Raw genomic sequence first — 19,944 nt, 5'->3', positions numbered from 1 at the left:
AAGTACAACTTGGCATGATAGGATTAAAGTCAGTGGAATCGCAAATGCTAAATTATTGCACATTTCATTCTGATTGGCATTAAAACAAGTCTTAAATCTAACTTTTCTTAAACTGTAAGAACCCTGAATATATGTGGCTATCTATATGGCAGTGTAGAAGTATAAAAGGTAAATACTCAAGTAAAGTACCTCAAATGTAAGTACAATATCTGATCAAATGTACTTGTTTAATTTAATGTGAAGAAGGGTAAAGTGCGCAAGGAGCAACAGCACTAAAGTTGACTGAGGCAAATTCAGAAAAAGATGGAGGAAACAAAAGGACAAAATCTACTAGTAGTGACTAACCCAACTTCAAACTATATTTCACAACACCTACTTTTGCTCTTTCACTTTATACAAGCATTGTCCCCTTATCAAACTGCACACAAAGCCATGGAAATTATCCCCGTTTAAAAAAAAAAAAAAAAGGCGTGATCTGGCAGGCCTGTGAACATGACAGAAAACAAAAAAGAAAGCTACGATTCCTCCAGGTCAATCTGCGGACCCCGAAAAATGTGTAAAAAAAAATCCCCGCGGAGCTCCAATGTCGACGAGGACTCGGTTCCAACGGGGTCAAAGTTCAATAGCACCAACTCGGTCGCTTGTTTCCTCTTCAAGGAGCTTTGGATTCTCAACACTTGATTGGGAAAGGTAGTTTGTAAATGCCGAATAGAACGATGCAGGGATGAGGAATTTTGTAGGCCGAACAGGAAGTTAGCATAGCAAAGGGCTACCTCGATGAAAAGCCAATGGGATTTTTCTATTGGATTTGGCAGGAAATAAGATCTGTAGCCAACAATCGTTTATGTTATTCAGCAGGATAACCTCCACACATTAACACAACTTTAAGATTTTTGAAGTAAAAAGCTAACGTTAGGCTATAAAGGAACTAAAGCAAGGTCACATGACTTCACGTCCCACCGCTAAGCTAAAGGTGGCTAATGTTGGGCTATAAAGGAACTACAGCACGGTCACATGACTTCACGTCACCACCGCTAAGCTAAAGGCGGCTAATGTTGGGCTATAAAGGATCTAAAGCAAGGTCACATGACTTCACGTCCCACCGCTAAGCTAAAGGTGGCTAATGTTGGGCTATAAAGGAACTACAGCACGGTCACATGACTTCACGTCCCACCGCTAAGCTAAAGGCGGCTACTGTTAAGCTATAAAGGAACTACAGCAAGGTCACATGACTTCACGTCCCACCGCTAAGCTAAAGGCGGCTAGTGTTAAGCTATAAAGGAACTACAGCAAGGTCACATGACTTCACGTCCTACCGCTAAGCTAAAGGCGGCTAATGTTAAGCTATAAAGGAACTACAGCAAGGTCACATGACTTCACGTCCCACCGCTAAGCTTAAGGCGGCTAATGTTGCGCTATAGAGGAACTACAGCAAGGTCACATGACTTCACGTCCCACCGCTAAGCTAAAGGCGGCTAGTGTTAAGCTATAAAGGAACTACAGCAAGGTCACATGACTTCACGTCCCACCGCTAAGCTAAAGGCGGCTAATGTTGGACGTGATGACGTTTATTTGTCTCATTTAGTCACAAATGTAGCTGTATTTAAAACACTTTGTGACGTTCACCAGTGGGGTGTTTTTTATTTTACTGATATATTTGATGTCGTCTAACAAAATGTGAAAGTACTGAAATGCTAACTCACTTCCGGGTTTTAGGACTCATTCCTGCACCACTCTCTTACAAAGCAAGTAAAAAAGCGAAAAATATAAATAGCACAAATCTGAGTGTGGCTTGTTTTTTTTGTTTTGTGGAAATAAAAATCCTCACAGATATGGAAATCTTTGACGTAAGGGTCAGTGCAAACGCTATTTTTTCTTTAACTCAGGAAAGACAAATTCATAAAGCTTTAGGGGGACGAAGTTCAACGTCAATCGGTGTTAAATAACAGTCAGTTTGCTTCGACACAAAGACAAAAGAGTCGTGTTTTCTGGTCGTCTGACGGTAAGCGTAGGGAGGGAGGAGGTTTTTATTTTAGTCGTCGTACTGGTAGCCGTCGAACTCGTCCCCCCCGTTGTTGTTGTTGTGGGCCTCGGTGGGGTTGGTGCAGTACTTGTTGTCGTAGACTTGGCGCGGCAGACCGTAGGACGTCATGCCCCGCTGCGACGCCACCTTGTTGGTACCCATCTGCAGCGAGATGGTGGAGCTGTCGCAGGACTCCAGATCCAGCTTCTTGTCGAAGATGAGCCTCCGTGTGCCCGGAGCCGTCATACCAGCCTGGAGGAGAGAGAGAAAGCAAGATGGAGGAGACAGGTGATGTAAACGTGATTTAACAAATGAGTAATTGTGATATAATCATGATTTTAATCTTAATCAAAAATAATGGTGATTATCATTTTGGCCTTGATTGTGCAGGGTAATGTGTATTCAGAGAATCGAAAGAACAAAAATCGATCTAACATAAAAACATCAGTCCCCATCCTCACCTGGCTGGCCCCCTTGTTGGTGCCCATCTGCAGGCTGATTGTTGATTGGTCGAGAGGACTTTCCATCGCCATCTTGGAGTCGTACAGATGGCGCCGTGTGCCGTAAGACGTCATGCCTTTCTGACTGGCCAGCTTGTTGGTGCCCATCTGAGAAACAGCAAGATAAAGTGAGGACATTGTTATATTCATATTGGATTAACCTTCAAATTTGTTTTCTCAATTTATTGTCGACACAATCATCCAGAGTCCAAAGGAACACTTTGACATTGCTTTGTGTTGTGAAAATAGTGAATGTCCTCTTCCAACATGAGACTAACATGCTAACAAAGGTATCCCAACTGTAGCTGTGAACATGACAGGATGTGTGATTACCTAGAAGAGCATCAGGACTGTTTGAGGCATATGATAGCTATGTGATTAACATGATGATTCAGCCTCTATGGAGAGAGACATATGACAAGCATGATCATTTCTGACGTGGAGCTAATCTGAAGTAAACATTGAATACTGCTTTCTATTCCTCCATCTTGTGACTGTGGAACTCCCTCTCTTGGATATCAGCATGTGAAGGACACTGTTCAGGAACTAGTTGATGCTCTGTATGTGATGACTACTTCCATTCTGGAGAGGATCACAGATACATGGATCCTGAGATTGAAGCTCAAGCCGGGGACCAGGGAGACCTTTCTAACACTTTGTGCTCCCAAAAGGCTAACACTGCAGCATGGTACATGACTGAATGTTCTCTCTTGTCTCTGACCTGCAGGCCGATGACGTTGCGTCCCTCCTTCAGTTTCTCTGGAGCGAAGCGGCGCTGGTGCTTCTCCGCGTACTTCACTCCTAAATCATATTTAGAGTGGAAGCCTTTGGACTTGGCCTGAGAGAGACAGAGAGGGAAACGATGGAAACAGCATTTTATACACATTGGTTTTATTATTCTACTGACAGCGCTTGCAGTAGTATGCAATACAAAGGTAGAGTGTGTGTGTGTGTGTGTGTGTGTGTGTGTGTGTGTGTGTGTGTGTGTGTGTGTGTGTGTGTGTGTGTGTGTGTGTGTGTGTGTGTGTGTGTGTGTGTGTGTGTGTGTGTGTCCTCACCATGCCTGTCAGAGCCAGCAGGGTGCTCTGGACCTGAGTGTAGTTGGTGTTCTCGAACAGATCGTTGGCTTCAAAGATGTCGTCCGGCCTCAAGCCGTATTCTGTGATCGCACGCACAAAGTTCCCGATGTTTTCCAGCTAAGGAGAAAGAGGACAATGGAAGAGTCTATTCTGCGATCTCAAGTGGTTTGTTCCACTTTGTATTTGATCAAAATGAAGCTAACAATAAGAGCCGTTTAGACTGGAAACAGCTAGCCTGTATGACGATGTCTTTGGCCTGTTGTAGGTACAAATACAAATAAGTTACAGAACTGGAAAGGGCAGAATATTTCGAGTGAAAATAATACAAATTTGAAGAAGTAATCTACAAAAATCACCAGGAAAAAACCCCATAAATGTCATAAAAAATCATTATAAATTCATGACGTTTCTTTCCGGATGTTACCACCGTTCTCGCTCTGTAAAAAAAAAGCCTGATATGCTGTCACATGATATCTTATGATAAATAATAACACAATGCAAAAAATATATTAGGACCATTAAAAGGTACAATCTAAAATGAGTTACCGCACCTGGGAAGGGGGAAATATTTACAAAAAAAAAAATCAGGAATGCAGGTGAAAATAAATATATATTATCTGAGATGATACAGTAATCAAGATACAAACAAATAGCAAAAATGGGTGTTTTAGGGAAGGACACTTCAATTAAGCTCTAAAGGAGCACTGTTTACTTTTCTTCATTAAAAGCCATGCAGAGATTTGCTTCATTTGATAAAGCAGCTACTTTATGGAACGTCAATCAACGTCAACACGGCAGACTAAATAAAGTTCCACATGCTCTGGAAAACAGCCCTGACTTTTTGACACTCGCCGGACAAATAAGGAATCTTTTCTCTCCTCAGAGCTCAAACATTACCTGGTGCCAGTTCTGAGTGGATTGGCTGATCTTTCTCACAGAGCCAGGCTGGAGGACATTGATGAGTCTACAGAGAAAGAGACACAAAATCAGAAAGACGTTCATGTTGTGTTCAGCAGGATATCTCCACATATAACACATTTGTAAGTGTACATGTAATCTTGAGGAGTAGAAAGCTAACGTTGGGCTATAAAGGAACTACAGCACGGTCACATGACTTCACGTAACCACCGCTAAGCTAAAGGAGGCTAATGTTGGGCTATAAAGGAACTACAGCACGGTCACATGACTTCACGTCACCACCGCTAAGCTAAAGGAGGCTAATGTTGGGCTATAAAGGAACTACAGCACAGTCACATGACTTCACGTCACCACCGCTAAGCTAAAGGCGGCTAATGTTGGGCTATAAAGGAACTACAGCACGGTCACATGACTTCACGTCACCACCGCTAAGCTAAAGGCGGCTAATGTTGGGCTATAAAGGAACTACACCCACATTTGGGGGTGTGCTAGTGAATTAATTTCAGTTTTCCGCACAAACACTGCGCTAGTGGATTGTCAAAGGGCAGCCTCGTTGCGGGGAAATTATACAGATGGCTAGTCCGCCCCTGAAAATGTCTATGCAAACGTTATTATTAATAATAATAAAAAAATAATATATATATATTTCTTTTTAATTGTTTATTAAAATTAATTAAATAAAAAAAAAAAAAAATTCCATTTTTATTTTGTAATCATCTCGCGACCCCCACTTTGGGAACCCCTGCTCTAGGAGGAGATTCAGGTGATGAGGAAGGAGGGGGGGGGGGGGGTGGTTAACTTTGTTGCTGATTGGCTAATGGCTACACAAGCCAACACATCGTTATGACATCATAAAGTGGCCAAAATCTGATCAGCTCATTTTCAGACAGGTTTTTATAGAAATGGATCAAAAAGAGAGAGAATCTTTGTTCCTGAAACTTTCAGAGTCTCTTTCCACAGAGGGGACACATGTTGATGTAGAAGAGACATGGAGAAGAGGGGACACATGTTGACGTAGAAGAGACATGAAGAAGAGGGGACCCATGTTGATGTAGAAGAGACATGAAGAAGAGGGGACACATGTTGATGTAGAACAGACATGAAGAAGAGGGGACACATGTTGATGTAGAGGAGACATGAAGAAGAGGGGACACATGTTGACGTAGAAGAGACATGAAGAAGAGGGGACACATGTTGACGTAGAAGAGACATGAAGAAGAGGGGACACATGTTGATGTAGAAGAGACATGAAGAAGAGGGGACACATGTTGATGTAGAAGAGACATGGAGAAGAGGGGACACATGTTGACGTAGAAGAGACATGAAGAAGAGGGGACACATGTTGATGTAGAAGAGACATGAAGAAGAGGGGACACATGTTGATGTAGAAGAGACATGAAGAAGAGGGGACACATGTTGATGTAGAAGAGACATGGAGAAGAGGGGACACATGTTGATGTAGAGGAGACATGGAGAAGAGGGGACACATGTTGACGTAGAAGAGACATGAAGAAGAGGGGACCCATGTTGATGTAGAAGAGACATGAAGAAGAGAGGACACATGTTGATGTAGAAGAGACATGGAGAAGAGGGGACACATGTTGATGTAGAAGAGACATGAAGAAGAGGGGACACATGTTGATGTAGAAGAGACATGGAGAAGAGGGGACACATGGTGATGTAGAAGAGACATGGAGAAGAGGGGACACATGTTGATGTAGAAGAGACATGAAGAAGAGGGGACACATGTTGATGTAGAAGAGGCATGGAGAAGAGGGGACACATGTTGATGTAGAAGAGGCATGAAGAAGAGGGGACACATGTTGATGTAGAAGAGACATGAAGAAGAGGGGACACATGGTGATGTAGAAGAGACATGAAGAAGAGGGGACACATGGTGATGTAGAAGAGACATGAAGAAGAGGGGACACATGTTGATGTAGAAGAGACATGAAGAAGAGGGGACACATGTTGATGTAGAAGAGACATGAAGAACAGGGGACACATGTTGATGTAGAAGAGACATGAAGAAGAGGGGACACATGTTGATGGAGAAGAGACATGAAGAAGAGGAGACACATGTTGATGTAGAAGAGACATGAAGAAGAGGGGACACATATTGATGTAGAAGAGACATGAAGAACAGGGGACACATGTTGATGTAGAAGAGACATGAAGAAGAGGGGACACATGTTGATGGAGAAGAGACATGAAGAAGAGGAGACACATGTTGATGTAGAAGAGACATGAAGAAGTGGATTTTGCATAATATGTGACCTTTAATGCTGAATAAGATGTTTCGGTGTTATTTCCCACTCACTCGCACAGCAGGACTCCGTTCTTCAGACTCTCCATGAAGTTCTCCCCGACATGTTTCCCCGTCACGTCCTGGATCCACAGCCTCAGATCCTCCTCCTTCTGGGGGTCGTACTTCCCCGCCAGCTGAGAGGTCAGAGGGAGGTCAAAGGTCAAACATCAGATCAGAGGACTACTGTTTCATTTCCACTCTTGTAACAAAACAACAGCTGACGTCAGCCCGTCAAACTCTCCATGACCAAAACTAGATCTTCTTAGTAAATGTCAAAGGAAAAAGAATATCAGGCAGATTCAAAGGCTTTATTGTCAAATGCACAATAGCTGAAAGCGCAATTGACTCAATGGTGCAAATAGAAATGCTGGAAGAAATAAACGATGTATATGTGAAGTAATATAGGAATAGATTTGGTTAAAAAGCATTCAAAATGTGCCTCTAGTTGATCGTTTGAAGATGATATGTGCACCAGATCTTATCAAATAGTGTGAATTCCAGTGGATATAATTCTGATTTAGCATTATTAATTTAATGGTGTCACTTTATTTGTATCTGTGTGTAATTCCTGTATCATTTCTAGGGTTGCAAAATTCCGGGAATTTTCAAAGATTGAAACTTTCCATGGGAATGAACTGGGAATTTTCTAAATTGAAGGGTGGCTCTTCATAGGGAATTTAAATATAGTTGGGGAAAGTATATTTGAGCATAATCTTGATTAAAACAAACAGATGCCATTGAAGCACACTTCAATATCCATGCCATTCCTCAAGCACATGCACATAGCACACTGCTTACTGCATGGCTATTGAGACCACGCCCCCTACAGGCACTGTGCATTCCTCCATCACATGCACAGATGATTTCTAGAAGACTGGATCACACTTTTGAGCCCAAAGCACAAATGAAGCCACACATTTGAGCCTGCGGACGACACAAAGTGAAGTAGGTTTTGATGATATTATGGGGTAATATATTTATTAAAGTTTAAATTGCAAATATCACATGCGAATGTATTCATCTCGAGCAGTGTTTCTCAAACATTTTCATACCAAGGACCACTTAACTAATAAAAAAACACTCGTGGACTTAACTCCCCAAATATCCAAAAACACATCGTTTTTCTAGAACAGATTACAAATCGCCTGAAAATGGTGAAAAATAAGTGGCAACATGTGTGATGAAGGTGTTGCGCTGGGAAACTTAAGCTCGCTCCATTGCAGAGATATTCCCGCGAGAGTGCGGAAAACTTAAATGTATTTATTTATTTCAAATATGGAATATTTCCAAAATTCCCCGGCTTAACTTCCCATGGAAATTTACCATGGGACCAAATTTACCAAATTTAAAACTTTCCGGGACTTTTGCAACCCTACTCATTTCCAAACATTTCCAAGGAGAAAGTGAATCAACACAGCAGCAGGGAAATAAGCTGGAAATAAAACCCACTGAGTAAAGATGAATAAGAAAGACTCAACAGTTTAATGTGTTTCTATGCCATGCCAGCTTTTCACTTACTCAGAATAACCCTTTTAATCCTAAAGGATTAGAACACATAATAAATCTTAAAGCAGTAACAAATTATTTGAGGTAAGGCCAGAAACAATAAGAATGCATCGTCTCTCCCTGGCTCCGTAAAATGTATTATTTTGTTGCTTTAATGAGCAGATATACCCATGAAAAGCTGTAATATAAAATAGTGTGTTAGGACCATTGTAAATCAAATCCAAAATAAATTACGGAAACTAAAAGGTCTGCAAAGTGTTCCCTACAGCGCTCCAACACATTGTACGTGATAGGCTAAGGGGCGGGACATCTCTAAGCGGTTGACCAATCACAACAGAGCCGGCCAGCTAACCAATCAGACCAGACTGGGCTCTGGTTTCAGACAGAGGGTGAAAAGAGGTGCTGCAGCACAGACAGTATGAGGAAAGAGCTTTTTGAACATTAAAACATGGAGACATGTCTCAGTAGAGACACTGCATACTGATATACACCTGAACATCAGCAGGAGAGGACTCTTTAAAGTAGAGACACTACATACTGATATACACCTGAACATCAGCAGGAGAGGACTCTTTAAAGTAGAGACACTACATACTGATATACACCTGAACATCAGCAGGAGAGGACTCTTTAAAGGAGAGTCACTACATACTGATATACACCTGAACATCAGCAGGAGAGGACTCTTTAAAGGAGAGTCACTACATACTGATATACACCTGAACATCAGCAGGAGAGGACTCTTTAAAGTAGAGACACTACATACTGATATACACCTGAACATCAGCAGGAGAGGACTCTTTAAAGTAGAGACACTACATACTGATATACACCTGAACATCAGCAGGAGAGGACTCTTTAAAGTAGAGACACTACATACTGATATACACCTGAACATCAGCAGGAGAGGACTCTTTAAAGTAGAGACACTACATACTGATATACACCTGAACATCAGCAGGAGAGGACTCTTTAAAGGAGAGTCACTACATACTGATATACACCTGAACATCAGCAGGAGAGGACTCTTTAAAGGAGAGTCACTACATACTGATATACACCTGAACATCAGCAGGAGAGGACTCTTTAAAGGAGAGTCACTACATACTGATATACACCTGAACATCAGCAGGAGAGGACTCTTTAAAGGAGAGTCACTACATACTGATATACACCTGAACATCAGCAGGAGAGGACTCTTTAAAGTAGAGTCACTACATACTGATATACACCTGAACATCAGCAGGAGAGGACTCTTTAAAGTAGAGACACTACATACTGATATACACCTGAACATCAGCAGGAGAGGACTCTTTAAAGTAGAAACACTACATACTGATATACACCTGAACATCAGCAGGAGAGGACTCTTTAAAGGAGAGTCACTACATACTGATATACACCTGAACATCAGCAGGAGAGGACTCTTTAAAGGAGAGTCACTACATACTGATATACACCTGAACATCAGCAGGAGAGGACTCTTTAAAGTAGAGTCACTACATACTGATATACACCTGAACATCAGCAGGAGAGGACTCTTTAAAGGAGAGTCACTACATACTGATATACACCTGAACATCAGCAGGAGAGGACTCTTTAAAGTAGAAACACTACATACTAATATACACCTGAACATCATCAGGAGAGCACTCTTTAAAGTAGAGACACTACATACTGATATACACCTGAACATCAGCAGGAGAGGACTCTTTAAAGTAGAGACACTACATACTGATATACACCTGAACATCAGCAGGAGAGGACTCTTTAAAGTAGAGACACTACATACTGATATATACCTGAACATCAGCAGGAGAGGACTCTTTAAAGTAGAGATACTACATACTGATATACACCTGAACATCAGCAGGAGAGGACTCTTTAAAGTAGAGACACTACATACTGATATATACCTGAACACCAGCAGGAGAGGACTCTTTAAAGTAGAGACACTACATACTGATATACACCTGAACATCAGCAGGAGAGGACTCTTTAAAGTAGAGACACTAAATACTGATATACACCTGAACATCAGCAGGAGAGGACTCTTTAAAGTAGAGACACTACATACTGATATACACCTGAACATCAGCAGGAGAGGACTCTTTAAAGTAGAGACACTACATACTGATATATACCTGAACATCAGCAGGAGAGGACTCTTTAAAGTAGAGATACTACATACTGATATACACCTGAACATCAGCAGGAGAGGACTCTTTAAAGTAGAGACACTACATACTGATATATACCTGAACACCAGCAGGAGAGGACTCTTTAAAGTAGAGACACTACATACTGATATACACCTGAACATCAGCAGGAGAGGACTCTTTAAAGTAGAGACACTAAATACTGATATACACCTGAACATCAGCAGGAGAGGACTCTTTAAAGTAGAGACACTACATACTGATATACACCTGAACATTAGCAGAATATGACCCCTTTAATAACTAAAGATAAGCTGTTCCACCCATTGTTTTCTCAGAAAGGATGAGGCTTTAAAGTCTCACTGTAGTAAAAACACTTTGAGGTAAGGTTTATAAAAAGTACTGGAAGAAAGAATAAAAAATGCCTGAGGACATTCCTGCCTCTTCTCTCCATGTATTTCCTTATTGGCACAAACACGTTGCCCCTAATACTTTAAATTCTGGTATGGGGTTTAATGCTGCTCCCCGTTCACACACACACACACACACACACACACACACACACACACACACACACACACACACACACACACACACACACACACACACACACACACACACACACACACACACACACACACACACACACACACACACACACACACACACACACACACACACACACACACACACACACACACACACACACACACACACACACACACACACACACACACACACACACACACACACACACACACACACACACACACACACACACACACACACACACACACACACACACACACACACACACACACACACACACACACACACACACACACCTCTTGCTTCCTGAATGTTCTGCAGATGCAGCAGCCAACACAAACACACAGTATTTCAAAGCAGCTTCCAGGCCATCACACCAAACTTGGGAGAAACAGCTTCCCGAAAGCACTCCCTCCTCTCTCTTTTTCTCCCCTGTCTCCAGCCCTCTCTCCGATTGGCCCAGATCATATTTCTGTGTCCCAGAATGCCCTTTTACAGCGAGCTGACTGTTCAGGTAAATCCCGTCTGATAAAGAGAGGACGGGTTGATGCAGTTGTGTTGTTCTTCTTATCGTAGAGATTACACATGCAGTCCCAACAGCTGTTAGTCATTCATTAGGATATAAAAAGATCCATTTGAGGGTTGTGTGAGGATTTAAGAGGCAGGAAAAACAAAAAAAGGTTCTGCAAAATAAATGTTTGTATATCTTTTTAAAATATTGGATAATTCACGTGTCAGTTATTAATATTAAAGCATGGAGGGGTTCAGAAAGGGAACGTATGTTTGTTAAAAAAGTACAGACATCTGATTGAATCGTATTGTTAAATACAATCATTACCGTTTCTTACTAAACCTGTTAAGTAAACTAGTGCAAAGTTCAAAATGATAGAGAACTATCTAATAGAGGTAAGTACAAGTACCTCAAAACTGTACTTGAATACATATCATTTGTATTTGTTTAATAAGCCTTGCATACACTCTAACTGAACTGAAATACTCACTTCAGTTTTCAAATGACATGTTAGATCATATTTATATTACATTACCTTTATTTACCCGACTTGTTTTCCCCAAAGGACTAACAATAAGTCAAGTCAACCATGTGGGAACCAAACAAGTTCAGGTGTCATGCAAGAATAACTTGCATAAAATACGATGAAGGGCTTCAAGTTTTGAAAAATGTTTTTGTTTAGATGTCTGAAATAAGGTCTCACATTTTCACGTTTTCTTTTACGACATAAAATACCCCAGTAACTACCCCACTGGTGAGTAGATGAAGCTTCTACGTGTCTACATGAGATGACTAAATGTCATCAAGCTGAACATTAGCCGCCTTTAGCTTAGTGGTGGTGACGTGAAGTCATGTGACCGTGCTGTAGTTCCTTTATAGCCCAACATTAGCCACCTTTAGCTTAGCGGTGGTGACGTGAAGTCATGTGACCGTGCTGTAGTTCCTTTATAGCCCAACATTAGCCACCTTTAGCTTAGCGGTGGTGACGTGAAGTCATGTGACCGTGCTGTAGTTCCTTTATAGCCCAACATTAGCCACCTTTAGCTTAGCGGTGGTGACGTGAAGTCATGTGACCGTGCTGTAGTTCCTTTATAGCCCAACATTAGCCACCTTTAGCTTAGTGGTGGTGACGTGAAGTCATGTGATCGTGCTGTAGTTCCTTTATAGCCCAACATTAGCCACCTTTAGCTTAGCGGTGGTGACGTGAAGTCATGTGACTGTGCTGTAGTTCCTTTATAGCCCAACATTAGCCACCTTTAGCTTAGCGGTGGTGACGTGAAGTCATGTGACCGTGCTGTAGTTCCTTTATAGCCTAATGTTAGCTCTTTATTTCTGGAGATTGCATTTACGTTTCAAAAGTTATAAAGTGATGTTAATATATGGAGATTATCCTGCAGAACAAAACGTTTAAGTACATAAACATTAACAATAAAAAAAAAACTAATGGCTTTTCATCGAGTAAGTCTTTGTGATGCTAACTTCCAACTCGTTCTACAACAACACGTCATCCCTGCCCCCCTCTATGACCTCGAACAGACCATGAGTATTAATTAGTGCTGTCAATAGATCAAAAAATGTAAAGGGATTAATCAATACAATTCTGTGACTAATCAGATTAATCACAAGCTTAAAAGAAACATATTTACTTATAGTTTTGCTTTTTTGCGGGTGCAACAAATGCAGGTATGGAAGAATGAAATCAAGAAAAGATCAAGATATTAATTATTTTATTTGTTACTTTTCACTTGAGTTTTTCTGAGCACTTAGTATCGCCCAAAACATCGATAATAAATGATATAAAAAGTAATCTCTGGTGGTGCAGTTTGAGAATGTACAATTGGCCCAGTCTCCTCTGATGTTACACGGCAACCTGCCTGGTTTTATGTATTAATATAAAACCATCGACCTGTCTGTTTGTGAGTGATGGTGGAAATCCCTCCACACACAAACAGAGAAATAGTTCCCCTGAGTTAAGGTCTCCTGCTGAGCCTGTATCTGCTCCTGTGTTCTGTCACCCCGGTGTTTTGTCGTTCGTGTAAACTGTTTAGAGTCGGGACACTTTCTCCAGTTCCCAGTCAGAGCGGTCTCTCCTTACAAGGCGTTTAGATTTCTCTGATGTACCCGACAGTGTTTCTTCTCTCTGAAGTCACGACGCAGGAACTCAACATCCCTGCATGACCCCTGAAGCCCCACATCAAAAATAAGTGTGGATAAAATGAACATGTTTCTTTAATTACTGCACATGTTTTTATTCTAATAACCCATCACAGTCCACCTGCTTCCACTCCTACGGATATTTATTTGATCTTTTACTTGATTATTGGCCCCTTTTGTTTGTTTGTTTGTTCACCATGTAAACCGGCCTTGGGTCCCTTGAAAGGCGCTATACAAATGTTATTATTCTAATTCTATTTCTACGATTTCAACCATATTCAATGTAAATACTGCTATATTTTAATATAATTTCAAATATTTTTTTTGTATGTTATAATGTTTCTTAAAATAGTTTTCCATCTGTGTTTTTAATTTTGGTTTAATTTGTATGTATGTTATGCACGCACCATAACGCCACGTCAAATTCCTCGTATGTGTTAACCTACCTCATAATAAACCTGTTTCTGATATATTGTGTCTTATTTCTGTCTTACAGTACGTTTACTGAGCGAGTCGTTGATATTTGTCCTTTTTGTACTCCATAGTATAATGGACGTTCGTACAATCCACATTAACCACTCATTATGCAGGGTATCTTAATTCTGACTCCATAAAATGTCAATAAACCTGTTGTGATTGGTCAACTGATTACAGATGTCCCGCCCCTTAAGCCCCTGTCACACTGTCCCGAAATTGACACCCGATGGACACACGAATATGGAATTGTGAATTTCGCACGAAGATGGCCCCGAACCACACACGAAGGCAACATTTACATTACATGTAAGACATACAACTGCAACGAAAGTAACACAAACAATTATGTTAAAGTATTATGATACTGTACTGATATTTTCAGACTTTGTTCTTTACTTTCTCCGTCTTTATAGATATTAAGTTTTCTCCGTCATGTTGTTTCCATAGCAACAACAACTTCCTCGCCTTCAAAATAATATATTGTATCCTTTTTAGTTTCACAGAACACAAATTGGGTTATTTACATAATATGTTTACATGATTTTGTCGTGCAATAAAACAACCCGATGGACACACGATAAAGGAAATGTTCAAATTCGGCTCTGATCGTAGCAACATCGGGACATTCGTGAGGGCATCTTAAGCCTTCGTACGACCGCCGGTGGAGTTTCTTAGGCTCCGGCAGCAACTTCGTGAGCGGTGGCAAAATCTTTGGCATGAAGTTGCTGTGCCGAATTTGAACATTTCATTTATCGTGTGTCCATCGGGTGTCAATTTCGGGACAGTGTGACGGGGGCTTTAGCCTATCACGTACAATGTGTGGAGCGATAGCCAATAGAAGCGCGGTTGTCACTATCATCAGGAACTTTAAGATTTAAGCCTTTGCAGACGATTTACAAAAACCCATATAACAAACTACGGGAAAGGGAAACCCCCAAAAAGCACAATAGGGCCTCTTTAAAGCTGAAATAATAACATTTAGCTTCGTTAGAACAGAAGGATAGCAAACAGAGACATTACTCATATATTTATACATACAGAAACATAGTATACATTTAAATGATATTTAACAACTTTGTAATCCGTCATGCCCACATCAACATGTTATCTCCATTACAATATGTGCGTACTGTAAGTGGCTCTTACACACGTTATTTTAAGTGTCTTCTTCACTTCACGAGCTAATATGGTTTAGCCTCTGACTCGACTGAAATGTTATCTTAGTATTTGTTTGTCTTGTGCCAAAAGGTCGAAGCACTTTGAGCCGCATGCTGTGTATAACAAGTGCTATACAAATAAAGCTTACTTATAATAGTGTGTTAATGGAAAAGGTGCGAACATGGCAGCAAACAGCTAAACAAAAGGTCCAAACGTCGACCCTGTAATTGTGACTAAGAGCCCGCTGGGAACGCAGTGATGAAAGAATGCTGGTTTCCTCTGAAGGCGGATTAAAGCTGTGATGAGAGATGGCACTATTCAGGGAAGGGGTGACATCCCTGCAGGACTATAACTATGATGATGAGGATGATGATGATGGTGGTGACCTTTCTCATGCTGTCAGCAGCTCTGACTCATGCCTCTGTTCCCAGGCGGCGGACAAAAACTGAATTCTGTTAATAATGAGCGTACCATCGCTTCCTGTCAGGATGGTGATAGACTGAATGTTCACAGGTGTGTGTGTGTGTGTGTGTGTGTGTGTGTGTGTGTGTGTGTGTGTGTGTGTGTGTGTGTGTGTGTGTGTGTGTGTGTGTGTGTGTGTGTGTGTGTGTGTGTGTGTGTGTGTGTGTGTGTGTGTGTGTTCACACTCTGCCGGGTACATCACAATGCAGTGGTGGAATGTAAAGGCACATTTAAGGCCAGATTTGAGGTGTTTCTTCATTAACTGGTTATTTCTTAGTTCATTTCTAAAAGGGGAATATTTTACTCAAACATATTATTTAATCTTTTCCTAATCAAAATAGAAAATCTGAGCAATTAAACTACTAACAGTTTGTAGAGTGGTCAACCTTGACTCCTGACAATGTTCAAATAACAGGGAAGAGACGATATAGGTTTTTATAGCGGAGTGCGTCAATCGTGGAAATCTTAACATACATGACTTGAAACAGCTTATAGATTATGGTAGAGAAGTTCAGATGTAAGAAAGACTATTTAAAATAACCTATGATTTATGATAACTTTATTTAGGGTTGTTTGACTAGGGTGGACTCAGGTGTTCTAACCGGTGAGCGCTTTGTTTTCTACCACGTTTCCAAAAATATTAGTCACACGATTTAATAAAAATACTTGTATCTTAACAAACGATAAGACGAAAGGATTCCAGTGTGTTTTAAGCTGCTTTTTAAGCATATTTAGATGATTATCGGGATAATGTCGCACTTATTTTGACTCGGATAACCGTGACATACCTACACAGAATGCGGACACATTCTATAAATAAAAAAAAGAACAACCTAATGCTAGAATAAACAATTATATAACCCTGACGAGTGCATATTGTTAAAATGATGACTTTTACATTAGTGAAATTTTGAATGCAAGCCAAGTTCTTTTTCCATGTAGTATAATACTTAAGTAAAGGGAAATCTAAGTGCTTCTTCACTTCTGACCCTGTGTCGCTCACTCACGCAGTTAGTAAGTTGTTAAGCTAACATAATGTTCCTTTAATTTAAAAAAATGAAGCTTCAATAATCTCTTAAAATCTGTAATATCTTCATATGCATCTTAACTCTTAACACCAATAAGATCCTTGTCAGAAACGTCCAAAACGCTCACATTTCTTCACGTGTCAGCCGGTCTGATTTCTTACTACCAAGTACAAATATAACAGTTTTGCAATACCTGTCAAACTCCCCCCCCCCCAACTCCACTCTCGCTGCTCCTTCACAAGCACTCACATTATTTGGCCACTAAAACCTACTTTCCCCTCCAAAACAATCACTTCCCTCACCGTGTGATCTATCACCATAAGTGTGTGTAAAAAGCTGTTTCCAAAGCAAGAACAAAACCTGGACTCACACTGGAATGAGACGCCTAAACACATCACATCACAGCCGGTTTAATAACTCCAACGGGCAAATAAAAATATCTAAATGAAGGAAACACTCAGCACCTTTTTAGAAGGTTTTAATGAGTTAGCATTAGCAGCATTAGCAACAACGAGCTTATATTTATCCAGCAATATCCCATCATGTCTCCTTATATGGACCTAAATATGTTATTAACCACCATTCGACCAATAACCAAACTGAATAGGTTTATTTTTAACTAACACTATCTTTAGGTGACTCTTATTTAGGACTACATAATAAAATAGTGCCATAGAGGAACAACATGACCACAACTAGCTTATTCAGGAATATCCCATAATGTCTCCATATATGGACCTAAATATATCATATTAACCACCATTTGACTAATAACGTATTTTTAAACTATTTATCTAATGTAAAAGTGAGTTTAACAAAGGAATTCATATTGAAATAGTGCCACGGGACAACATGACCACAACTAGCTTGTATTTATCCAAAACATACCATAATTTCTCCATATATGGACCTACATGTATCATATAAACCACCATTTGAATAAAAACGTATTTTTTAAAACTATTTATCTAATCTAAAAGTGAGTTTTATTCAGGATTAAATAATAAAATAGTGCCATAGAGGAACAACATGACCACAACTTGCTTATATTTATTCAGGAATATCCCCTAATTTCTCCATATATGGACCTAAATATATCATATTAACCACCATTTGACCAACATTTTATTTTAAAACTATCTATATAATCTAAAAGTTGGTTTTATTCAGGAATAAATACTAGAATAGTGCAAAAGAGGAACAACATGGCCACAACTAGCTTGTTTTTTATCCAAAATTATCCTATAATTGTCCATGTATGGACATAAATATATCATATTAACAACCATTTAACCAAAAAATTATATTTTAACTATTTATCTAATGTAAAAGTCAGTTTTACTAAGGAACTAATATTGAAATAGTGCCATAAAGGGACAACATGCCCGCAACTTGCTTGTATTTATCCAAAATGATCCTATAAATATCCATATATGGAACTAAATATGTTATTAACCACCATTTGACAAAAAACGTATTTTACAACTATTTATCTAACTTAAAAGGTAGTTTTATTCAGGGTTACATATTGAAAGAGTGACATTGAGGAACAATATAACCACAACTAGCTTGTATTGATCCAAAATGATCCTATACATGTCCATATATGGACCTAAATATGTCTTATTAACCACCATTTGACGAAAACCGTATTTTTTAACTATTTATCTAATCTAAAAGTTAGCTTTATTCAGGATTACATATTTAAATAGTCCAGTAGTGGGACTGTTTACAATGTACGTCATCACACTGACACTTGACCGGTTCACTTGATGTATCAATGCGACATCAAAAACCAATATTCAAGTAAATATAGTCCGTTTCTAATAAAAATACACTTAATTCAAGTAAAATGAAGTAAACCTACCTTACTCTTGACCTCTGCAGAAAGACCGAAAGCAGGTCCGCTCCTGAAATGTGTTGTCATCCTGTCGTTTTCTTTTTTTGGGGTCTATTTACAGTATAAATAAGGGCTTTAAAAAGAGGAGAAACAGGAGGCACACACAGGAAAAGTCCCGAACAAATCCGAGGGTATTATTACTTCACTTCTAATTATTGTGTTTATCGTCGGAGCGGATCTTGGAGCTGCTTCTTTGGAGGACTTCCGACAACTTTCCGACACTTTTCTGAATCTTTTTTAAACTCTTCCCATGTGTGTGCACGCTGATTGGTCGAGCCCGCCGTCCAATCAGCGCGCAGCATCCTCAGAGTGATGTCATCTCTCGGGTATTAGATTTAATCAGTGTCACTTTTTCCACTTTTCACTGGATGTTCACATCAGGGTTCAGATCTGCTGCTGCTCTGATGTCACTGTCATGTTTAATGAATGTATCTGAGTTATCAGTCATAGCCCTAACATGTATTTCATGATAACTACGATAACCTTAATATAATATTATATATTGTAGTACAATCTTTATATATGCAGTCTATTAGTATAATGTGCACATGCTGAACTGTCACAAAACCCATTTTCTCCAAGGATAAATAATAACAATAAATAAATATAACATTATATCAGATTATATTAGATGTACTGTTTTGATCCTGAATTGGGATATACAGTTGTGTTACAGCTGCATGTTTACAAGGCACACTTTAATCAAATAAAAGGAAGAATCAACCGTAGAAAGAGGTACGAAATATATTTAACACACCATATAAATACAATATACAATGTACTTCTTCCATCACTTTTCTTTACGTATACATCCATACATATCTGTGGGATTACGCAGCAAATCTGACATTTGTTCTTCTGCTGACGTCACAGCAGTGAGTCGGTGTTCCTCTTTTACTCCAGAGCTGATCCTCCAGGGAGAGGAATGTGTGTGTGTGTGTGTGTGTGTGTGTGTGTGTGTGTGTGTGTGTGTGTGTGTGTGTGTGTGTGTGTGTGTGTGTGCGTGTGTGTGTGTGTGTGTGTGTGTGTGTGTGTGTGTGTGTGTACCAGACACATGTCGTTGGAGGAAAGGAACGCCAGAGAGGAACATTATGGAAAAGCCAGGGACAGATGAAAGTGCGAATAACTGAGAATAAAAATACCATTGCTCGTGCTGAATATTGAATATTAATGGGTATACCATTGGATGGTATGTCAGTTACTGGCTATGTT

At 40.0% G+C, this 19,944-nt stretch overlaps 1 protein-coding gene across 1 annotated transcript; it reads right to left on the bottom strand.

Annotated features, from left to right (window-relative positions):
* Positions 1-1,654: 1,654 nt before the first annotated feature.
* cnn1b (calponin 1, basic, smooth muscle, b) lies at positions 1,655-18,952 on the bottom strand. The gene is made up of 7 exons (XM_079644374.1): positions 18,700-18,952; positions 6,841-6,962; positions 4,500-4,566; positions 3,582-3,719; positions 3,245-3,361; positions 2,485-2,631; positions 1,655-2,275 (listed from the first exon to the last, which is right to left on the bottom strand). Exons 1-7 carry the CDS (start codon positions 18,757-18,759, stop codon positions 2,033-2,035), a joined length of 894 nt encoding a protein of 297 aa, XP_079500500.1. The 5' UTR covers positions 18,760-18,952; the 3' UTR covers positions 1,655-2,032.
* Positions 18,953-19,944: the final 992 nt, after the last annotated feature.

Source organism: Notothenia rossii, assembly GCF_949606895.1.
Source record: "Notothenia rossii genome assembly, chromosome: 8".
NCBI lineage: Eukaryota > Metazoa > Chordata > Actinopteri > Perciformes > Nototheniidae > Notothenia > Notothenia rossii.
Note: the sequence above shows the minus strand (reverse complement) of the source record. Positions and strands in the feature narration are given on the sequence as shown.